The 16794-nt window shown below is 45.0% G+C and overlaps 1 protein-coding gene across 4 annotated transcripts in view; it reads left to right on the forward strand.

Moving 5' to 3' along the window:
* The window catches only part of ets1 (v-ets avian erythroblastosis virus E26 oncogene homolog 1), a 36290-nt gene that overhangs the window by 7231 nt on the left and 12265 nt on the right, over positions 1-16794 (forward strand). The window contains exon 1 of one of the 4 annotated variants that reach the window (XM_030380494.1): positions 4366-4733. The exons of the other annotated variants lie outside the window; for them this stretch is intronic. Within the exon in view, the coding sequence (XP_030236354.1) occupies positions 4667-4733 (67 nt within the window). The 5' untranslated portion in view covers positions 4366-4666. Of the gene's footprint in view, positions 1-4365; positions 4734-16794 lie in introns of those variants that run through there. 4 annotated transcript variants of the gene reach the window in all.

Raw genomic sequence — 16794 nt, forward strand, 5'->3', positions numbered from 1 at the left:
ACACTTCCCCCTCCAACAATAAAACAAAACAAGTAGGGAGAGACGGAAAAGCTACAGACAATTCTGGAGGCAGGGGGCTACGCCACGGCGGGCCCCCCCCCCACCCCACCACTCGTTAATGCCCCCAAACTGGGACCACTCGTTTGGACGTCCCAGCAGTGTATGGAGTTCAGCCTATTCGTCAATTGTCAGGAGTAGAACAAACAGCAATAATATCTTGAGTGTTTTCATGACCTTATGATGTTCTTTTTGTTTAAATGTTGTAATCATTCTTTCGTCATGGTGGGAGTGGTTTTGAGTCACTTCTGAATGTCACCCCACGGTGATTGGCACAGCCATGGGATCCGAGTCTGATTAACCAACTAAATATGACCATCACATTTCAACAAGTATGACATTACCTAAAAACACTGGCATTTATTATTAATAATACACCATGGGGTATTAACCATATATTCCTCTGTGATTCCCTAGGCAAGGGAGTGTTTTTTTTTTTTTTTTTTGTTACTTGAATAAAAGAATGCAATCCTCTTGTCTATAGGGGGCATCATCGCCACGATGATGCCCCACTATTGTAATTCAAGGAAGTGATAAGACGGAAGCACCACTTGTACTCGATGACAAATTGCACAGCACTTTGGTTACAGGACATGCTGTCCCTAATCGCACGCTGTCCGTAAGCGTTGATGAGGCAAGCCATGCCAGTTCATTGGGGAAGGTGGAGCTTTAACCGTTCCACGCTACCTGCTATTGTTTTAATGTTTACACTCGTTGAGTAATATCTCCTCACTTTTGACAGTGAGTCAGCCAGTTTACTCTAAATAATTAACAATGCATCCAAGTCATGTAATATAACCACAAGACAATGTTTTTAGTTCGCATGGAGAAAAATAAATGTATGCATTATGGATATAATCTATAGATACTGTTGAACAGAGCACTGCCATTAAAATAATGGGAACTGTTTTCCCCTCCCCAAGGTTTGTTTTACTGGATTTTACTACAGTAAACTGTAACTCATACCTCAAACATGTATTCTGAGGAACCAATGAAAACATAAGGCTGGCTATTTTATGACGGCAAGGTTTTTTTTCTTTCCTTTTAAGCTTTTTGGGTAGTGCCTCTTCATCTGTGAGCTCTTTAGCCTCTGAGAGAGGGAGAGGGAGAGAGGAAGGGGGGAGGGAGAGAGGAAGGGATGGAGGGAGAGAGGGAGGGATGGAGGGAGAGAGGGAGGGAGGGAGGCAGGGCAAGGAGACAGGAGGGAGGTCTGGGAGGTAGAGTAACTCAGAGGGGGTGGGGATAATTTAATTATCTGCACAATGGAGCGATGGGGGGGCACGTGGTGCCACTAATGGAAGAAGAGATGTCCTTTTTGCGAAGCTAATTGTTCAGAAAAGAGCTGTGCCTTTGTTCAGGGAGGCCTTACTGCTAACCCAGGGCACTTAACCGTATGCACACACTCAGACACACTGTCGGCCGCGCGCACATAAGGTAAAGCGCGCACGCACATACATTGAGGGAAAAAAACGGGCGTGAACGTGCACACAGAAACCCAGAAATTCATATACCCACAGACACAGACACACACACACACACACACACACACACACACACACACACACACACACACACACACACACACACACACACACACACACACACACACACACACACACACACACACACTGCAAGAGTCCCGGCTAAGCCTGTGATCTCAGCAGGAGTGTATATGTAGCCTGTGGCATGGTTTGACACAGCAGCCTCTACAGAGCTATGACTGAGCTGTTAGACAGAGGCCACAAGGACCCCACTGTTTCACTGTCTCAATGTCTACTATGTGGTTGTGTGTTTCTGTGAGAAAGTTCTGTAGGTGTATTGGATAGATTAACACGTTTGTTTTGCTGTTGATAAGTCTAAATTGCAATCCTTTTGTACACTTTTTTTTCTTTAAACAGTCTAGCTGTCTAGCGGGGCTATTATAAAACACGCTTAAACCCATTCTTTTTTTCTATTCAAACTGTCAAAAAACCCTTTTGTCACAGATTGTTTTGAGGGAAGCACTGTTAACACCAACAGATAACACCATCGAACAGCTGTAGGGATGTCTTTATGGAAAATAAATTGTCAGTTGACATAGCAGGTGTAATGCTTACATCTGTGGATTATGGCTAAGCAGACATAACAGATGTGCCAGAAAGAGAGAAAAAAACTGACAAACAAGAGATAGATAGAGAAAGTGAGAGAGAGAGAGAGAGAGAGAGAGAGAGAGAGAGAGAGAGAGAGAGAGAGAGAGAGAGAGAGAGAGAGAGAGAGAGAGAGAGAGAGAGAGAGAGAGAGAGAGAGAGAGAGAGAGAGAGAGAGAGAGAGAGAGAGAGAGAAATGGAGAGCAAAATAAACCCTTTAGATATGGGTGCTCAATGGTAGGGCTAATGTGTGAAGCCAGCTAACTGTCAAAACCATGGCAACAGCATATGCCAGGTGAGGCAAAGACATGAGGAACTGAATCTCACATGTTGCCTGAAAGGGGTCATTGCTGCTGGAACAGACTTGTACAACATAGGGGCTTTTCTGTTATAAGAAACACTCGAAAATCCATTGTCCAAAAAAGGAAAAGCCAGTTTGATCTGGAACAATCGTTTTTATTGTGTTTTCTGCCATACAAAACTTTGAGAATAGACGTTAGTACCACGATTGAACTCAAGATATATATTGTTTGAATGATCTGCCGTCATGAAAGGCCAAAGCAAAGAATGCATTCATGCATGCACAACTAGTACTGAGATGTCTGGCAAATGTTAGAGGATATTATCTTCCTATGGAATTCTGACCCAAAGCCTTTTCTCAAAGAGCTGTTTACATCATTATGATATGTTATCAAGGCATCTACAAGCTCCTAACTGAGAGATGAAACAAAAATATGGGCCTACATGCGGAAGCCGCATACAGTTATATGGGTTTTACGCCCAGAAATCACTGTGAGTGTGAAACCCCAAGTATTTAAAGTGCCGTCCCCTTGGACTGCCAGTACTGGACATTAGTCAGCAACACCATTTAACGCCTAATGACCACCCCCAGGGCAACAAAGAGCCTGGGCTGTCCTCTCTGGAACAGCTATACAGCAGTACTTCATTAACACACAACAAAGAGGGCCAGTGAGAGGGTGAGGGAGAGGCTGACTGACAGACTTACGGACAGAGATAGACTCAGGGACGGCTCAAACAACAGCCCTTCACTTCTTCTACTTCCATTAGCCAGTCTGTCCGTCTGTGTCCGTCTGTGTGTCTGTGTGTCTGTCTGTCTGACAAACACACAGTACAGCGCAGCCCCCCCATCAACCACAGCACCCACCCGCACTCTCCTCGCAGAATCTTCCTCCGACGCCCCAATCTAGACGGTGAAACCCGAGCATGGCTGCTAATGGAGCCGCTGCAGGGCTGCTGGTTTGACGATCCATACGTGATCAATATCCCATGCTTCCAGGCCTCCATCCAGACGTCCCGCTTGGAAGTACATGCGCACATGCACAAGTATCTTACAGACTTAACAGAGACATGAACCGTATTGACTTTCCCTAACCGGGTTACTTTGAATGGAGGTGGAGCCATGGAAAAAAAAAAAACATCAACAATGTGGTTTTTCATTTATGGTTATTCCCTTTTAGACATTAGAATATGCAGTGATAGTGTAAAATAAAATCTAGGCTATATCATGTGTGCTGATTATTCCTGCGATACTACATTAGAGCAAGACCCAAAGTCTAAACAAGGCAAGCATATATGAACAGCCTGTTAGACCACGGGCATATTGAATTACGATTGATTTGGGTAGGGTGACAGAAATCATTATTGGTTTTGTGAATACATTGTATATGCCAATGTACCTGCAAGGTAGTTCTGTGGGGCAGAAGACATTAAGTATTTTATTGATCAGTATAAGCCAGGCTGAACAGGAAATACTTGGGAGGTGTTTATTGGGCAGACTTGCAAGTTACGAGCACGCGTAGACATGCTGAATTGGACACAGACGACCCCCCTTTAGCTGCGAAGGATTATTTCTCTTAACCAAAGAACAAGCACACCAAATCAAAGCAATGCATTCAAGATCGTTGGATGTTGTATGCGGTTTTATTTCGTTCAGTGCGAGAGGATGGTCCCATTTGAATACGAATATTTCAAACATTGTTGTACCATCATTTATCTAAAATAAAATAAATATAAAATAGCCTAATTCTAGGGAAGAATGAGATGATCGTCTCTGATGACGTTTAGGCACACGCTCAGTGGTTCTTTTCTCAGGGGCAAGGGGAGGTAATTGAATTGTGAATCACTCGCGGGTCCGTAACGCCGCCCCTGTGATGTCGTACTACAGCGAAAGGAACAGCCTCCTCCCAGAGCTCAGAAACGCCCAAACCAACATAAGGAAGAAATGAGTGCCTGAGAGAGAAAGAAAGGGGACAGGGAGAGCGTGTGCTTGTAACCGGGAGACAGATCCATTGAAGTTCAGTTGTTCGCGATAGTGTTGCATTCCGGGGGGTAAAGAACCAGTGAGAGAGAAGAGAGAACAGAGCAGTTTCAGTTATTGGGCGATAAAGGACAACGTTTCTCTCAGATTGTTTTGGAGACATCCACATAACAATACAGGGACGCGGCGTTATTACCCTGATCTGATGGTCATGACGGCAGCTGTCGATATGAAACCGACATTAACTATCATAAAGGCTGAAAAAATGGACGGTAAGTCGCCTCATCCAACCAGAGTAATAGGGCTAGATACTTCTGTTTCTTTTTCATTGTATTGCTTCTAACCGGCCGCTCCTCTAACTTTATAGTTGACTGTTACCGCTTGATTGTATGACTTCATGTTGGTTGGGACGTTCAGATGCGAACAGCCTACTTAACGTCCTTATTAAATTGCTATCATAAGACCCGCACGCATGACTTGAGTAAATGTTAATATCCTAGACTGACTTTGCCCGAATGCATTGTGTGATGGCATTACTGATATCGATTATTATAGTTGCCAGTATGGGTCGGGTTAGCTCAGGAGGTAGAGCAGTTGTGTTGAAACCGAAAGGTTGGTAGTTCGATCCCCAGTTCCCCCTAGCTGAGTATTGATGTGTCCCTGAGCAAGAAACTTAACCCTAACTGCTCCTGACGAGCGCCTGACGAGCCTTGCATGGTTGACTCTGCCATGTGTGTGAATGATTGTATTAACTGATGTAAGGGCAGGGTTTGGGAGTGCAACATGAATGCATCGTGAACATTTGGATAAATGAAATAACTATACTGAGTTTACTTCAACAGTTGCCATGATTCATAACATGAACAAATACTGTGCTATGCAAGTGTTTTTTATAGCCTAATATAAAGTAAGACATGACAAACATTAACTGATGTCATTGCATGTTATGCAAAATTAATATTTTCTTTTGGGTAAACACACACGCACACGCACACACACACACACACACACACACACACACACACACACACACACACACACACACACACACACACACACACTTCCTCTCCTTGTGCGGTGGTGTCGGCAGGGTTTTAAGTGGGCGGGTAGGCAGGTCAAGGTGATGAGTCTGCAGTGCTGATGCTTGCCCCTGCTGCCTGGGACCCTTTGAGGGCTACAGGGATAGTCCAATGCCATGGAGATGAATATCCATTCATTTTTTGTCTATTATAAGTTAACATATATTCATATCCCTCCTTTTATCTCTCTCATTACTCTAAATACCACTGGGCCCATACACTTGCATCTCTGATTGTGTTTGGGCAGCCGGTGGCAAAACATGAATATGTCAATGCTTTTAATAGGCCTACACTTAACAGACTCATATAACCCTTTGTCCTTTGACAACCCCTGGTTGTGAAAGAACAAGCGAGTACAACTATAAAAGTTCCATTAAAAATTGCTGATTACTGTAGAATGGATTGCCATCTTGCAAAACGTCTTTGGCTCATGTTTTGTGTTCTTGGGTCACGCAGCGATTGGCAAGAAAAATTTCACATGATTAACACAAACATGCTTTTCTTATTGCTCCTATAGAGATATAGGGGCTGATGAACGGAGTCAATTTTGGACTACACAATATCCTAGTCATGCAAAGCATAACATTGAAGCGGGTTGGCTACTCTTTGCTGTACTATCTACTGAAGCGGTTAAGGGGCTCTGGTCCCAGAATGCATTTGATAACGTCTTGATTGTGAAAGCAGCCCTACTCCCTCTAGACGGGGCTACTTGGCTTTACAGCAAACATGCAGCTTGAGAATGGTGGGATACCGGTGCCAGGAGGCTCCAGTAGTCAGTTTTCAGTCATTCAAACTGTATTGTTTGCTTTTCTTTGCGTGGGGGTGACAAAGGCTAGTGTAGTTAGTGTCGACTTACCAAAGTCTTTATTCTCTCTCCAACTGAGGTTATTCCTGTTAAAACACTTGCACACCATCCAGTTCAGAGGTGACACCAAAACATGGCTCCTAACATTCCAGGCGTGAATTGAGTTATTTTTTTGTTGCATTTTACAGTAACACACACGCGTGCACACACACACACACACACACACACACACACACACACACACACACACACACACACACACACACACACACACACACACACACACACACACACACACACACACACACACACACACATACATTCATTCTCCCTTCCACACATTATCAATCTCCCATGCTACATGTCATGGAAGACTATAGTACATTAGGTGAGATGCTGCAGTAAAAACACCCTCTTCACTGAAGCAAGTGATTAGGAAGACGTCCCCATGAGTTGCTTAAGCAGCCTATCAATGACGGTTCTCTTTATTTAGTGGCTTATTGGGATAGTTGGAATGAAAAAACTCATCTAACTGTCTATCAATCTAGTGCTGCAGTAGCTCCTTCTGTTTTTCTTTTTACAATGCTTTAAAGTACAAATGCTTTCCTCTGCCCAAGGTTTTCCTGTTTTTCGATTAATTTCACTCTTGTTAGGGCCAAAGGTCAGAGTTGAGTGACTGACAGGAATGCTAGTGAGCATACTTTGCTGGGGTGGACTAAGACAAGCAAGGAGTCAGCGAGAGGGTGAAGATGAGGGGGCGGTTGACTTTCATCTGATTAAAATACACTTTTGCTTTCATAACTGGCATACCTGAGGCCTTAGCCAAGAACCTTTGCATGGCAGCCACCGGCACACTGCACCCTCTCCGCATGACGCTCCAAGCACTCAGTTGCAGTGGTGGTCCTAAGTTGGCAGGTTATTGCAAGGTGTAGCTTCTCAAAGTTTCTATCAGGTCCAGGGTTGTTGCATACGCTTAAGCTTTTGGCTCTGGTTTGATGTGTCAGCACCCCCCCCCCCCCCCACCCAATCCCGTAACACCATGTAATGTATGCCAGTGTTTGAGTGTACATGGCTGCCCCAGCAGCTGTGCAAACAACATCCAAGCTAGCCTGCCTCTTGTGATGTGTGGCTGATGGGCTGGTCACCCAAACAGTTCTATTTGGGTTTTTCATATGATGTGTGACCTCGGGTGAATCGAGAACGTTGCAGTTCTCTAAAACTTGACTCTTGTTCAGCCGAGGCTGTGAAATGCCCAGATCCATCTATCATGTATATGGTGTCTTCTCTTGACTTGTGTGAATGTTTGGTAGTAACCCAGAGGGCAATGCCCGTTTTCTCAATGGATTCCACAGTGACATACATCTTCTCTTCGGGCCGGCGGTTCTTCTGGGTGTAACGGCGCCAAAGTAGAATTTGAGGTCTGTGCGTGTCCACAATGACCTTGCCTTGTCTTCTCCTGGGCTACTTGATGATGTCACGCTGTCACTTCAAATGGGTTATCTGATCCTTACCAGCCAGCTGAAATTTCATTCACTTTACCGCATTCATTCATTCATTCATTCATTCATTCATTCATTCACACTATTACCATGGGATGGATGAGCGGAAAGGCACTTTGTTCCCTGGGTCCTCTTCTGGATGCCTCTCCGGTGACTGCACGCCTTCATTCTGCCTCGCAGAGCGGCGTCATAAAACGAGGCGTGTAAGCACCAGATACAATGGTGTGCCTAATGGTAAACATATGGAGCAGGAGAGCTTTGAGGTGTGGCCCATGTGATGCTCTTTTCAGCTCCAACTGTTTAAGAGAAAAAGTACTTGAATGGAAAACAACCCTTCATGAATTGAAAAGGAAATGTAGTATTTTGTGTGGGATTGATTATTATATATTTTTGTATGTTAAATAGGAGCAATCTGAAGAGGACTATTTTTATTTATTTAATGTTTTGCTCTTAGAAGTTTCTTATTGATAAGGAACAGCAAACAATCGCAGTTAAAGGGGAAACAAAAAGTAATCCACGGTTCGCCAAACATCCATCTCTACTTTATCTCTTAAGTAGACACGTCCTAAAACATTTACCCCACTCACTATTTCCAGACTAATATTTCATTCTAGCCCTTTTTTTTCCACTCTTTCCCTCCTTTATATCCTGTCTTTTGTATTTTTAGCCCAGTCTGTTCTCCTCCCGTCAACCTTGATCCTTGATGCGGTCTCTTCCTGATGCGTGTAGTTTTTGATCAACATAACTCACTCCCTGCTTGTAATCAATGAGTCACGAGAGCAGGCGTCTGCTACCTCTACCACGCGCCACTGGCTGTCTTGGGCTTTCTCTCCCAATGACTGCCCAGGCCGCTGAACTCATTTATTCTTCCTCCCACTCAGAACCTCCCGCCCTAATTCTCCCCATGTTCTGTCCGTCGTTGAGTCCGAACACGCGCCACGCTGCTTTGAAACGTCTCTATAGCCCCCGATGCAGATTAGCCCCTGCCTGCATGGTGTGCAGCACAATTACTATTTTAGTCAGTTTGTTTTGGTGGTTGCTAATGTTTTACGGTTCCACATGTGGTGACAGAGCTCTCTAATCTTGGGAAGAAATAAATGGATGGAAACATCTAAGACATCACTTACGTTTCCATAACTTTTAGGATGATTAACAATGGCTGTTCCACCTTGTTCTGGTGGGATCATCCATGGTCCTTCTGCGACGGGAGCCATGCAAGGCCTCTTCCTTTTTCTGCAGCTGCTGCTGCTGCTGTCTTTACGATCAACATGTATCATATCTTAATGCTACTTTCATGATGAGTTGATACAAAACCACTTCCATAGCCTGTGTACATATCTCAAATCCTGTCACATCTAAATTGAGATACCTGGTGGATTGTCTCCCAGGGCGAAGAACAAGGGAAGAATGGTCTTCTGAGCTCGAGGAGGGAGGCTCTAGCATGTTGATACAGCACACACAGTGGCACCCTCATGACGTGCTGGTCCTGTAATATAAAGTGAAATGGGAGTCTTATGCTTTCTAGCCTCCCTAAGGGAGGATGAGGGTAGGAGCAAATTCTCCTAAGTTTAGGGCTAGTCAAATTGAAGCTACGGGTGTTGGTTGAGAAACTGTGTTCCTTAACTTTTCCTGGACTCTGTTTAAGAGACATGAATCGTCTGCTGCAGGCCAAGAGGCTGAGCGGCTATGGAGAGTCGACTCTGACACCATTCCTGAACCACCGTATTGTTGGCGGAACACAGTCTTCTGCCTGCTCCCCATAATTGCCCATTAGAGAGACTTTACTTGCTGTCCCAGACTCGTGTTTGTTTTTATGGGATCCTGAAGGCAAGGATGACAAAATGTTGAGTAAATGAGCAGGAATTTTACGAGAGCCTGATTTCTCTTGTGTCATGAACAGTCACATGCTAACCAGCTCTTTTCTATCCCCCTAAAGACCAGACAGCCTTTGATGGAGTGAGTCACAACTATTCTTTGTGCGTATGCTCGTGTGTGTGTGTGTGTGTGTGTGTGTGTGTGTGTGTGTGTGTGTGTGTGTGTGTGTGTGTGTGTGTGTGTGTGTGTGTGTGTGTGTGTGTGTGTGAGAATTGGCACACTGTGAAATCTCCCATCTCCTGTTGCTTAACAACTAAGTTGTATTTTTCCACAGTTATCAATTTAGAGTCACATCTTCTGATCTGAACAAAGCGGTGGACTAATTCCACAGCATGAAAAAAACATGCACCCATCTACATCAAGATAAAGAAGCAGGGCCTGAAAGCATGGTTACCAGATGTTTGATGTTTTTTCATGCCTCATTCTGCCATGAGGCCATCTAGCTTCACAAACGGAGTGCACCCTAGCGCTTAAAATAGATGGCCAATTAATCATCTCGAGCTTCAACTATTTCACCACTTGGACCACAACTGCTTTTGGGTCCCGTTTGAGGGACAATTCGAGGCCACGGAGAAGCACGACGGTGGCTGTAAAACGGGGCTGGAGCTTTTGGCACGTAACCCTTCTGGGCTTAATGGAATTCATCAATTGTGTATCTGGGGCCCAGGGCTTGCCCTGCAACAAATGTTGAGTGTTCAGATCTGTTGTATACATATATAATTAGATTTAGAGATTTCCAGTCACTTACAGTAAGCTACCATGAAAGGAACGGTCACATGATGTACTTTCTGTGAATGTGTGTGGGAAAACTCGAACATAAAATATGTCTCCGGAATGTTGCAGTTTGGACAGAGAGGAGGCAGTCCCCATATTTTGTGGGGAAAAATGCAATAGTAAGTGTAAACTGTTTGTCAGGATTGTCGTGTGTTTGGTCTAATTGCTAAACAACTCCACCAGCGCGTACCCCATCTGTTTACAGCAGGAGAGGAGCGTGTGAGGGCAGCTTGCACACACACTGTGAAGGTCAAACGCCACCTGCACCCTGTGACAGGTCAACCTTAAAGGCACCCAGTGCAACTTTCGAGGCTTAAAAATAAACATTCAATTTCTAGTCTTTTTTACACATAGTAAGTTTCAATAACTCCATACCATTACATACCGACATTCAAGCAGCAAAGATGAGACGTCGTTGTGTGGTGAGAACTGATAGAAAATCGATAACAACAACAATGCCGCCATTTTCTTTATTTTTTGTAACCTACAATAAATAAAGCAGGCTTCCAGTCAATGGAAAAATGGCTTCTCCCCACCGGCGATTGTTGTTGTTTACGATTTTCTATCAGTTCTCACCACACAGCGACGTATCATCTTTGCTCCTTGAATGTCGATATGTAATGGTATGGAGTTATTGAAACTTACTACGTGTAAAAAAGACTAGAAATTGAATGTTTATTTTTCATTGAATGTTTACATAAAGTTGCACTGGGTGCCTTTAAACCTTTTTGTACAAAAGGGACATTTAAAGTGGTACCTCTACAATTATACAAATCACTATATATGCCGAATGAGATAACAAAATGGTGATGGAGCCTATGGCCCACTGATGAAAGTACTTGTCATTTATGAATGTTACGAAATGGGTGTCGGTGGTGACACTTTTTGTATTTCTGGGAAACATTACCACTTATCGCCAAAGGTGTCGCCAAAAACAATAAAACAGATATTTCTAAGATTACTAAATTAAAGACTTAAAATTACAGATAAAGCCTTTTAAAAGTCTGTTTAAAGACTCTGGGTTCACTATGTTGCACACAACTTTGATTTTACTTTTTTGGAAATGCATACCCAAATGTGGGTTGCAAAATGTTAATGTTGCATAAAGGTCATTGCATAATGGATGATTGAGCAACCATTACGGTTGCACATTTGATTTGCTTCAAGACGTCTTTCTAGTATTTTCAAGGAAATATTTGTAACCTTTTTTAACCGTTGAAACTCCTCTGTCAAAAGAGTGGAGTTATACTTCAAAAAAAGGTTCAACTATTTTAATAGAAGGGCATTTCCAAGAAATGGGGATCAGATAAATACTTTGTGACATTGGTGTAGGTGTAGGAGCTCACATCGAAGCCAGGGATGGGGCCTAATGCGAACAGACTTTGGCATAAACAATATAGAGGAGTTAATGCACTTTCCCATCATAACCTAATGTGATTTCAGAGATGGATAGAGGGAGGGAAAGAAAGCAACAAAAAAAAATGGCTCTGCGGCATTAGTCTCACTTACTGTCTACTTCAGTAGCCTCTGTGTCTGTAGTGGTGATCCTGGAGAAGATTTTATTTTCTTGGCCAAAGCTGGTCTGTCAGCAGTAGTAGCCTACCCCTACACAACCTCTTACATGACCACAGGCTTTATGCTCGGAGGGGTCGGCCAAGCAGCCGTGGTGAAGGCCTAAGAATAGAGACTCCGTCCCAGCACTGCTGGATGACTGGATATCCAGCCCATTGTGTGCCTTCAGGTCGTCTCTCTTAGTCGGCCACTGGGCTGACTCCGGTTTGACCATTCTGGTTTGAGAATCCACCACTACAACCCCACCACCACCACCACCACCACCACCAACAGCTCCACTCCTGCTATTCCTGGCTCCAGGCTTCCAACATGGAAATCTAAATGTTGCCAGGGGCTGTCCGAACAAATGCCCCTCTCAAAACCAGACTAGCTCTCTTTCCTCCACTGTGTCCTTCTTTTTGCTACCCCCCCACCCCCCCCCACACCCCCCGCAACCAGTTTATCACCGTGTGGCGCTGAATGGTCTCCCTTCATGTTGGGAGAGTTTATGACCCCGCGTTCGCAGACTGGGTGGGGGAGGGGGGGGGGGGAGGTGGGGCTGTTGGATGGGAATCTCCATCAAAGGTTCTCTCAGACACTACAGTCACCTCTGCTTGTTTTGGGGTGCACTGGTCATGTTCAAAAGAGCCAATTATAACCCACTAGTGGTTAGCGTACCCCCCCCCCCGATTACATCTTGGTGTGTGTGCGGTACCTTTTTAAAAGGACCCCAAAATACTTAACTCACCTTACTTCCCTACAGGAAGGGGCAACTTCACCTCAGGAAACGGACTCTTCCATTGATAAATACAAGCCCTCAGTCCTACGTGGAATGTGTGTGGAGAGGGGGACAGGTTGTAAAATGAGCTGGTATTTGGCTATAAATAGGCCAGCTCTTTATGAAAAAGTAAGTTTCACTTTTAGATATTCAGCATTGAATAGTGCCATTGATGTGTCCTTAATTTTTTCCCCCCAAGTAGCCCTAGTTTTTTTTTCAAACTCACACGGTCTATACACTCTGTTGACTATTTTTAGTTTTAGACAGGACGATAGAAAGCATATTGTCCATTATTGGTAGGGGCTATGTTGCCACTGCTAGTTGTATCATTGCATCATTCATGCTGATTGAAGGAGGTGGCGCCCTTTTTGACTTCATGAATGAACAGGGTCTCTGGCAGAGTCGGGCGGATGGCACCAGTCCCACTGTGATGTCACGCCATGGGGATGATGAGGAGAAGGGAGAGAGAGGAAGAGAGAGAGAGAGGGAGAGAGAACAGCTCGATGAAAACTTCCCATTCATCGCTCTATATCTCTCCCCCTCCCTCCCTTCCTCCCTCTCAAATGTCTTGCTCCTTGCTTTCCGCTGCTCAGCCTCTCCAGCACTCTCATCCTGTGATGGGATCGTATTACATGCCGATGAGTCATCCATCCCCCCTCTGTATTCGTTCACCCCTCACCCAACCCACTACTTTACCTTGTTGTGCTCCACCCAACGCATGCTGTCCCATCACCCCCCACGTTGCTACGGACCTCTGCCCCAACCGCAAAAAATCCCAATTTCACGCCCTCGCTCTGGCTCGCAGGCAAAGCAGACTAGCTGGCCTTGTTCATGTGTGTGTCTGTGTCTTTGTGTCAGTGTCAGTCTTAATGGCTTGTTCATGGACGCCCTGGCTGGAGCTAGCTATGCTATTCACCCCAGGACTGGTGGAGGTGTAATGGGCAGGGCACAAAGGCCTGGTCATATTTCAGAAAGTTGACATCCCAATTGGATTCAATAAGATTCATGAGGAAACCTCATTAAACTGACACCCACAAACAATACAAACCTTCAGGAAACACATATTTTAGTGTGGACAGAGAGAGCCAAACAAAACATAAAAAACGGTACATAGCTATAGAATACAGGCAATGCAATTACGTGCTTTGTATTGATGTAGCTATGGTATCGTCATCAGAAAGCATGCTTTTGTTGCCCAGCGGCACTAGGCTTATGTCAGTGGATATCTCCAGAGACTTGATAGCTCTCAACTCCTCTTGTCCATTACTCATAGAGTGACATCAGGGGAGTAGCCAATCAATAGCTTTTACTGGACTGCTAGGCTACACATCACTCACACTTCATGAATGCGTCTTGATGGACTTGATATTCCCACACACGCCACCTCATCATCATCTATTGGTTTATATTCTATCCAATAGTACATTCCTTGCTGAAGACATGCCTTCCAAGTTCTCTTTAATATTTGAGTTAAACAGGGCTGGAGGTCCCTCTACTCTACTCACCAACGATGCCTTTTTAAAACCAACTCCGATATGATCAATCAACTGCTCCCCCATCATGGTTATCTATTCCACTTGTTACTGATAGGATTCAGGACGGATTCAGACCATCAGAGGAATACGATCCTGTTGGTTTGTAACATGCACATCATGCCAGTATGGTAATATTCCCTACAAGTTTACAATAAGGGACTGCTATCAGCATCATCTTCATTATCTCATGTGATGCTTGATTGAGCCTTGATGAGGTGCAAGTTTGCTATTAATGTTATTGAAATGAAACTTCAGACGTTCATACGTTCACAAGGTCACGGCATGCAGCTATAAACGCAACGATGAGGTCGTTATTTTTACCCTCTCCTCCTTCTTTCATGAGCTAAATGCCTCGGCGTCTTTCTGAAGACGGACTGATTTGGTTTCCATGTCGTCTTGGATGGCTCATGCGGATGCTAATTGCTGAAACCCCAAACGACCGTCTTAGAGCTAATAGGGTTTCACAGCCTAGAATTCCCCATCAGGACTTCAGCTGTGCCTGGATCACCAGATACACCGCTGGGCTCCCTCTATGAATGCTCTATACTAATGGATGCACACTGTACATCAGCATTTGCAGATAAGCTTTGTTTTTTTTCAATTCATTGATGAAAACGTGCCGATATAGTTCGCTTCCTTACGACATTACTTTGTGTTGTCCTGTCAATGATCATCCTTTTTTAAATCAAATCCCAAATGAAAGGAATGACTTGGTATGCCTCTGAGGCCGCGGCATTGCTCTTAGTGTTCCAGCTTCACGCGGGGCCGTATGGCGTTAAGTGACTTTGATTGTGGATTTAGTGCTGATGCCGGTTGACGTCTGAGTGGAGGCTTGAACGCTGTGACATGGCTGCTGGAAACAGACGGGAGGGAGGGAAGGAGAAGTATCGGGGGGGTGGGGATAATGGCGAGAGAGTGCAGTCATCTACCCCTCCCATAAACACACACACACACACACACACACACACACACACACACACACACACACACACACACACACACACACACACACACACACACACACACACACACACTCCCACTCTCACCACCTGATACATGTGAAGCGATCCGCCACATTTTGGCCTTCACATCAAAGCTCAGACTGTCTGAGCCCCGTCCCCATCTCGGTTTGCAACACTCAGGGTTTATTTTGGTTCTCCTTCTCTCATTCTTCTTGAGCAATGGAACATCAGTTTAAAGAGAGCCGTTGGTGAGAACAATCAGAGGGCCTCGCTGAGCATTACCGTTCAGGCCAACCTGACACGTGGGCGTGTTCTTTTGGTGGCTGTCACGTGCACAAAGGATGGTTATTTTAGGTTGAGTTTCTGATGAGTTGACTGTTACACACACACGCACTGCACACACACACCGGCCACAGACTTCCTTCGGGTCTTCCAACCCATCTTTATATCTAAACATAGCGAATAAGCATACTACTGAACGCCCGCTGTTCTGATATACGATGCCAGGTGAAGCAAAAGGACCTGAGTAGGCACGAACGGCACGTCAGACTTGTTGTTGGTCGTGTCGTCAAACCGCAGAGCGGCAAAAGGCATGTTGTCGGATCCCTGTTTAGGCTGCCGGCGAGAAAGGGGGGAGCAAAAGAAGGAACGGCCAGGGAGATATTGGTCACGTGGTCAACCCGAAAAAACACAAGAGTAGGGACAGCTGCTGTGCATTCTTAGAAGAGGTCGGGCCGTCGGGGAAGGGTGAAACACGGCGTGGTGTGTAGCTCCCACGCTGCCACTGGTCGACCTCACCGCCGTCTGCCCCCTGATGCCAGGACCTCTGTGGGGCGTGGGGGGGACGGGGGGGGGGGGGGACGGGGGGGACACACAAGGGCTGCTGCTGCTAGAGCAGTGGTGAGCCCTGGGCTTCCTTATCACGAGCTTGTCGGCTAGTCGCTGATGCCTTTTCTTTTTTGGGATGTCCCTATTTAATTGATTTTGTATTGATTTAATTAGGTTACTTTTTTCATGCAGTGCATTAGAGTGCAGGGCCTGACACTGAATTCGAATCGGTCTAAGCAGGGTATCAGTCTTTAAGGGTATCAGTCTAAGCCGTTTCAGTCTTTAAGGGTATCAGTCTAAGGGTTTCAGTTTTTAAGGGTATCAGTCTAAGGGTTTCAGTGGGTATCAATCTAAGGGTTTTAGTCTTTAAGGGTATCAATCTGAGGGTTTCAGTCTTTAAGGGTATCAGTCTAAGGGTTTCAGTCTTGGCTGCCTTCTGAGGGCCAAGTGGGCCCTGTCATAGGATCACGCTAAAAACATTGTGACGTGAGCGGATCAACGCGATCGCTTTTCATGCAATTGAATGAAGCAAGCAATCTATATATTCCTCATTTGACCAAGCAGTGGTCAGCTATTCATTTGTCAATCTATTAATTGATTCAGCTATTCTTGTGACATTGGCTAATGAGACGGGGGTCTTCCCCTAC

Source organism: Gadus morhua, chromosome 16 (assembly GCF_902167405.1).
Source record: "Gadus morhua chromosome 16, gadMor3.0, whole genome shotgun sequence".
In the NCBI taxonomy this organism is placed as follows: Eukaryota; Metazoa; Chordata; class Actinopteri; order Gadiformes; family Gadidae; genus Gadus; species Gadus morhua.